A 7,940-nucleotide genomic window follows, 5' to 3' on the forward strand; every position below is an offset into this window, starting at 1 on the left:
CATTATCAATACTCTTCAGAGTTTGCCTGGTATCAGTCATCATGTAATCAGGTTTTGTAATGTACAACCATCCATCACCAGATCCTGTGGCTTTATCTGAACCTGATCAGTGGGGGGGGGGGGGGGGGGGGCTAAGCAGGGGCCACACCTTGTCCAAGGGTGACAGTCTATAGCGGAGAGAAAGGACACCTTACACCTCATTTCCTCCTTTAGAAGAGATGTACCTCCACCACATCACATTATTCTCCATTAATTAAATTGTTTTTTTATTGCTGCTTGTACCAAGATGCAGTGTACAGTGAAACACTTTGTTGCCACACCATCCTTAGAGATCATTTCATCACATCAATGCATTGAAGTAGTTCAAGGAAAAAGCAATAACAGAATGCAGAATAATGAGTTCGAGCAATTGATATTTACACATGGTGGACCAAATGACGATAACACAAGTGAACAGTTAATCTGCCCTGGGTAGTAAAGAGACTGCAGCATTGCCTCGAACAGTATGGTCAGTCACTGTAGTTTCACCTGACCCCCTTGGTTCACCATTCCCCATGAAGAACATATCTTCTCCCAGGCCGTCACTCCATTGGAGCATCATTTATTCCTAATTGTAAACCCCCAGAACCCCTCCATTGGATCTCAGTTTGAAATCACTTACAGGCATCTATTAGTTTGTTTATAACCCTTCTGGATCCCTCTGTTAGATCAATGTATGTAATTACTGCAGGTGCCTATTATTCTAGATATGATCCCCCTGCCCAAATCCAGGATTAGGTTCTAGTCTGCCCATTAGTTGATTCATAAGCCCCCAGAGCCCCTGCTCTATATCTCAGTCTGTACCCACCACCGAACCGCTGGATTAGATTCCAGTCTGTGATCTGCTGCCTGTTTGCTCTGCCATTGCCGGTGTCTAACCTGCTGTTGCCTGTGTTTATCCCCATCCCCAGCTGAAGGAACAGCGAGAGAAGGAACGGCGGCTGAAGAAGTCACGGGAAGGCAGCGTGTCGGAGGAGGTGGGCGAGTTCGACGACCTGGTGCTGGCCCTGCGCTCGGGCGAAGTCTTCGACAAGGACCTGTCGAAGCTGAAGCGGAACCGCAAGCGCTCGGGCAGCCAGATGTTGGAGAGCGACCGGGAACGGGCAGTCACCAAGCTGAATTACTAAGCGGTGGAACACTGCTGTCAGTGCTCGAGAGGGATTCCCTGGACCAGGGAGGGAGCTTCTCCCCCCTTTTGCCTCTCCATAACCCCCAGCAACCCTGATCTATACACACACACACACAACATACAGCCCTCCTTTTGTCCTTCCTCCCCACCCTCTTTGCCCCTCCCATTCCACTGGAGATGGAAGAATTGACAGCAGGCTCAAGGTATCACCACCTCCCCCTCCATGTTCCCCTCTTGCCAATGGTGGGAGCCCGGATTCTGGGAACGATGGTCGAAGCAGCGCTGGAATCCGGAGGAACGCTAAGATGCTCTCGTTATTGATTTTGACATCACTTTGTCTGCCAAAGTATTGATTCGTGTCAGTGCTGGTACCAAAAGTCCCGCCTTCTGGTGCTCAACAGCCCCTTGTACTTTTGGAGGGGGATGGGGGGTGCGCCTTAGCGAAGTCTAACCTTTTTCACAGTGCGCATCACTTTAGGGGTCTTGACATATTTCATTCATTGGATGTGGATGTGCGGAGGGACAAGCAGAATTGCTCGGCTGGAGTTAATCGGCCATCTGCACAGACGGAACTGCAGATGCTGGAAATCGGAAATAAAACTGGGAAGCCTCAGCAGGTCAGGCAGCATCCATGGAAAAAGAGGCCCAAGAGGCTGTGGATGCTGGAGTCTGGAGGGAAAATCAAGAGGCTAAAGGAACTCAGCATATCAGGCAGCATCTATGGAAGGGCAACTACTGTTCTTTTCCCTCCATAGATGCAGACTGACCTACTGAGTTCCTCCAACTTCTTGATTATCGATCTGCAGAGAAAGACTTATCAACTAACAAAGGGCTGCAGACCCAAAGCAATTGCCGTTCCTCTTTCCGTAGATGCTGCCCGGCCTGTTGAACTTTTCCACCGCTTTCTGGTTATTTTATTGCGCGGCCGGCTATCTGTTTGCATCTCTGTCGGTAGAGGTGAGTTTGGCATCACAGCCAGTGTTGCTAAAGCGAGGCGGGACAACAGCCTTGGCTGCCCTGTCCTAAATCTGTCACCATCACCAAGGTGATAAGATCCAGCCGCCCACAGAGATTGCTGAAGAAGAAAATAAATATATGAGGCCTCCTGGGTGACTATCCAGAGCAGGATTCAAAAAGAACTGTCTGCATCTCAGGCAGCAGATTCCCAGTGCTTTGGAGGTCTGTGAAAAACATATAATGCAAAAAAAAAACAGTATTAAATACAGACAGTGGGTCTAATCCGCCTGTATACACACGTTACCACAAATAGATAGCCACAGTTACTGGGCCTATATTGTGCAATAATTTTTTAAGCTTTATATGTACATATATATATATATGATGTTAAAGTTTAACTTTGTAAGGAGAAAGCTAGTTCTTTTGAAGTGTAGACTTGTCGCATGAAGTGCGACTAAAATGTGCATGTTCAGGTCTTTTTAGGTTTTTGTTTCATCGCCTTGACTCCCCTCCACCTTCCTGCTTTCTTCCCACCAACTCCATCGCCAACCTCAGCCATTGTGTTTGTGTTCTTCAAGCCAAGGAGAAGGCACTTGTGTCATTAGAAGGGGGCCAGAGACTCACATTCCTCTCCGTAGCACAAATCTCGGCGAGAGAGGAAAAGCTATGAAGCGGCAAGTGGCCTGGCACATTTGGCCAGTGTCGGGCTACCTTCACGCAGGTACTAAAGGAAATAAGATCAAGAGTAGGCCACTGGGCCCTCCAGCTCCGCCTCGCCATTTTATATGATCATGGCTGACCTACACTGGCCTCAGCTCCTTCAAGTATTTATATATCTCCGCCTTAAACTTGAGCTAACCATCCAGCCCTCCGCACGCTGGGGCAGAGAATTCCAGAGACTTACCACCTTTCGAGCATCTCAGTGTTAAATGAGCAGCCCCGTATTTATTTCCCTGTTCATGATTCCTACTCATAAAAACACCTCAATATCCAGCATGTCAGGCTTGCTTGGGATCACACAGAAAGATGGAGGAGCAAGTCCCCAGTGCAGGCCAGGAGAAGAAGACTGGCGCCAGATTAGTTTAGTGCCCTGCATTGGACTCAGCTGCCAAGTCCTTGACTACCAGTGCGATACTGGAGGTGTAGCGGCTATCTGTGAAGTTTTTGGTAATCCCCTAAGCAAGGACCCTGAGAAAGGCTTGCCCTAAATATAGCTAATGAACTCTCACCCTTCTATAAGCTGATAGGTTAACCTGACCCCAACACTGATGCAGACAGGACCCAACATTGAGGCCTACAGGTCAGGCTTGGTTTAAGTCTCACCCTGGTCTGTGGTGGAATTGTGAAGTGTTCATAAAGGGAACTGACAGTGAATTCCATGCTCCATTCTCTCTGTCCACCAGGAAACATAAATTAGAGCTCTTGATTCACATCCTAGCCCTCAATCACTCCCCCGTCACAGAGGTCTCAGTATGGTGATGTTGGCTAACAATTAATCCTCTAGAAGAACTCATGGGTTGAGCAGCATCTGTGGGAGGATAGAAGCTTGTTGGTGTTTCAGATCGAAAGCCTGCATCAAGATGCTGCTCGACCTGCTGAGTTCGTGCAGCACATTGTTTGTTAGTCCAGATTCCAGAGTCTGCAGTTTCCTGTATCTCCCTGTTGATACAAGATGACATCTTTGCACAGTTGAATGGACTGTCAATCACATGAAAGCAAGTAATTGGTGTACCAAGTACAGCTCATATAAAGATATCTTAACGACCATTCTGAAAATGCAGACATGGTTGGCATTGCCAGCATTTATTGCCCATCCCTAATTGCCCTCCTGAGCTGTGGAGATAGTTAAGAATCAATTATAGAGTCAGGAGTCACATATGGGACAGGCTGGATAAGGACAGCAAATTTCCTTTGCCAAAGGGAACAAGATTCAAAGAAAATCTCTTAGTTTCATGGCAACTATTACAAATACTAGTTGTTTTTTGAATTCCACATTTATTTAATTAACTATATTTAAATTCCCCAGTGGACAGAGTGGGATTTGAACTCATATCAATGGTTCAAGCCAAACAGTTTAACTACCTTGCTACCACACCACTACCAAGCAAGCAAAGCTGTTTATGCCCCTGGAACATAGAGTCATAGACCACAGACACAGGTCCTTCAGTCCACGAAGTCCATACCAACTATCAAGCACCTATCCGTACTCAAGCAACTCATAAAATGCTGGAAGAGCTCAACAGATCAGGCATCATCTATAGAGGAAAATGAACAGTCAATGTCTTTGGTTTTACTGGTTACATGGAGCAGCCCCATATTCCGAATTTACCACGGCACCACACCCTGACTTTTTCTCCATTTCTTGCATCCTCGTCAATTCTAACAACTTTGCTACAGATGAAGGGTCTGAAGTTGAAACATTAACTATTTCCCTCCACAGATGCTGCTTGAGCTCCTGCACTTAATGTGTTGCTCTAGTTCTCAGCATCTGCAGTCTGTTTTGCCTCCTGTGTCCATCTACACTCATCCCATTTACCAAGACAGGGTCCATTGCCTTCTGGTCCTTGGATACTGCTAATTCTTTGGCGCCACCTGAAGTGGCACAGCACTCTGCTCAAGAACAAGTCAGGGGTGGACAACAAACACTGCCCTCACCCATCCCGTCAGCAGGAAAGCAAATCCCAGGCATCACGTGCAGTGAAATGTGCAAGGGGAAGATTAATGCTATCCTTGAGTAAGAAGTACTGAGCCAAATAGAACAGGGCCAAGTATAGCAGAAAGTACATAGAGATCAAGGAATGGTAACAGTGAGAGGTCATACAGACGTCAGGCATGTCACAGAAAACATTATTGGTTGTCCCGGGGTACCATTAGGGAGAAGTGCAATTATAAATGTTCATAGGCATTCCTCCAAGATCCTACTGAAAGGAGATTATTTCTGCAGATGTGCTAACCCGAGACTCCTATGTATATTTTGAAAGCTGCAAAGGACATTGAATACTCCCTGAATTGGACTCCAGGGAGAGAGGGAGAGGGAAAGGTGGCTGGAACTGAAGACAAATTCACTGATGCTAGATTACGCCTAACTTGTTGGCTGAGTAGCCTTTCAAACTTCCTCACTTTGAAGAGAGCCGATTTATGGAGAGGGAAGTAAAGTGGTTCCTTAGTGAAATTCTGGGCTCACAATCCAGAGAACTACGTGTGGAATAAGATTAGTTATCTGGAATTTACAAAATAAAATACTCATTTTACCACTGAATCAACTGATTTTTCTAAAATTCGTCTCTGTTTCACTAATGCCTTTTGAGGGGAGGAATCTGCCATCCGTAGACGAACTGGCCTATGTTTTTTTTTAATTTATTGAGATACAGCATGAAATAGATCCTTCCCGCCCTTTGAGCTGCGCCGACAGCAATCCCCCAATTTAATGACAGGACAACTTACAATGACCAATTAACCTTCCATCCAGTAGGTGTTTGGACTATGGGAGGAAACCGGAACATCCAGAGAAATCTCACACAGTCACAGAGAGAATGTACGTACTCCTTACAGGGAGCAGCAGGAATTGAACCCTGAGGGGTGGGGGTCACTGATACTATAAAGTGTTTGTGCTAACCACTACACTATCATGCCGCCCCAGTGACTCCAGCCTGGTTTATTATTATCAAGTTCTAGTTTATTACTGTCATAGGCATTCATACAAATGTTATACATTATAAATGTTATAGGAATAATTATTTGTAGCAGCAGCTCAGTGCATAATAGGACAACAACCAAAATAAGTTAACATAAAGCTAAATTATTACCTTAAGTACTGAGATGAAGTGAAATGCTTTTATTTGAGAGCCATCAAGACAAATTATGCCATACATAATTATATCAAAGAGGTACAAATAATAACAGATTGCAAATTGTAGTGTTGCAGTTACACAGAAGGTGCAGTGCAAGTAGACAACTAAAATGCAAGGGCCGTGACGAGGTAGACTGGGCAATCAAGAGTTTGTATTTCAGCACGTGAGTCAGATAACAGGGAATTGAAGCTGTCCTTAAGTTAATGTGACTGACTGAGGAGCCAAAGGCAACAAAGACGGATGGGTAATATGCGTTGGCTTTGCCAGCAAAGCCCTAGAAAATTAACCAATAAAACAATCATATCAAACATTTTGCCTTAAATGATGAATTTACCTCATTACAGAGCCTTACAAGCAAGAGAAGGCCATCTTGCACTTTGAGTTTTGAATGTACACAGCAACTGAGCTCTAAGAGTGAAGAATTCCAAAGATTTACCGCCTTCTGAGTGAAGTAATTTATCACAGTCCTAAATGGCCTTCCCTATACCCTGAAGCTCGACTCTCAGCTAGGGAGATATCCTCCCTGCATTTCGTACATGAAGCATTCGAGCATTTTGCTCTCCTTCAAAGTGATCTCTCACTTTTCTGAACTCTTGTCAAACATGGGTTATTAGTGACCCTCTGCTATCCATTTCCAGAACAGTTATTAGGCAGAGAGATCGAGGTGGGGGAGCAGTGATTGCCAGTGAAAGAGCAAGGCTTAATTAGACTATGTGTCATCAAGGCAGGGAAAGTTGGGAAATCGATTATGTAGAGGAAAAACTGTGCAAAAAGTGGGTCGCAGGCATTTGATCAAAAGCACATTTCAAGTATTATTAGTGAAATATCAAGCCAGGCCATGTTAACAGTATCAGAAGTTAGTAATGATGACCATGAAACCAACAAACTATTTAATAACCTGACTAGCTGTGGAGAGCGAACCTACCATCTTGACCCACTCTGTGCTGAATATCTACAGACCCATTGATGTGCTTAATATTTAACAACCCTCTACAATGGCCTGGCAAGATAATCAAATCAGGTACCAACAAAACCTGTCAAAGCCTCACCACTGACATCCTTGTCTCACATATAATTTGATAGCTCAGTTGGCCACTGTAAGTTTCCCCTAGTGGGTGGGTAAGTGAGAGAATGTTGAGGGGGGGGAGATGATCAGAATGTTGGGAGAACATAAAAATAACTTAGTGCAGGATTAGTGTAAATGATGATCGGCACAGACATGATGGGTGAAAGGGACTATTTCCAAGCTTTATGACCCTGCATCTCAAATTATTAAAATATCCCAAATCTTTGCAAGAGTAACAAAGAATGGGTATTAAATGCCTCACCCTCCAGCAAAGCCACCACCCTGAGAACATGTAACTTCTCAGCTGTAAATCAGCAAAGGTGACCCAAATAAAAACACAAAATGCTGGCAGAACTCAGCAGGCCAGACAGCATCTACGGGAGGAGGTAGTGACGACGTTTCGGGCCGAAACCCTTCATCAGGATACCCTTTGGTTTTATCACCAGTTATTTCTCGAAAGGGTGAATGGTGTATGTGAGTGGTCACCTCCACCTTAATGTCAATTTCATTTGCTGATTGTCAGCAGAGTGTTGAGCCTTCTAGTTGTTGGCAGGAAATGTCTGTTTTGTGCCTAGTGCCTTTCTTGGGGTGCATCAGATACCTACTCCTGATTACCCTTTTACTCAAGAGAAAAACCAGGGATGAGGGGAGAGGGGTGTTGGATCAGCCAGCACAAAACGACTCCGCACTGGAGCAGCGACATAGCACGTTGGAATATTTTTATTTACTTACATTTTTTGGGACCTAAGCAAGGTGAGCATTTATTGCTGAATCATCATTGCCCTTGAGAAAGTGGTAGTGACCTTCACTGCAATCTTTCTGGTGAAAGTGTGTTGTGAGAGATTCCCAGGATTCAGATTGTGACAGTGTAAAAATTTAAAAAAGTATTTCCAATTGG

At 44.9% G+C, this 7,940-nt stretch overlaps 1 protein-coding gene across 4 annotated transcripts in view; it reads left to right on the forward strand.

Annotated features, from left to right (window-relative positions):
- The window catches only part of daam2 (dishevelled associated activator of morphogenesis 2), a 310,900-nt gene extending 306,650 nt beyond the window's left edge, over window positions 1-4,250 (forward strand). For all 4 annotated transcript variants that reach the window (XM_059982795.1, XM_059982796.1, XM_059982797.1 and 1 more), the window contains one exon: window positions 951-4,250. In XM_059982795.1, coding sequence (XP_059838778.1) covers window positions 951-1,166 — 216 coding nt within the window. In that variant the 3' untranslated portion in view covers window positions 1,167-4,250. The remainder of the gene's footprint in view (window positions 1-950) is intronic.
- Window positions 4,251-7,940: the final 3,690 nt, after the last annotated feature.

Source organism: Hypanus sabinus, chromosome 10, assembly GCF_030144855.1.
Source record: "Hypanus sabinus isolate sHypSab1 chromosome 10, sHypSab1.hap1, whole genome shotgun sequence".
In the NCBI taxonomy this organism is placed as follows: Eukaryota; Metazoa; Chordata; class Chondrichthyes; order Myliobatiformes; family Dasyatidae; genus Hypanus; species Hypanus sabinus.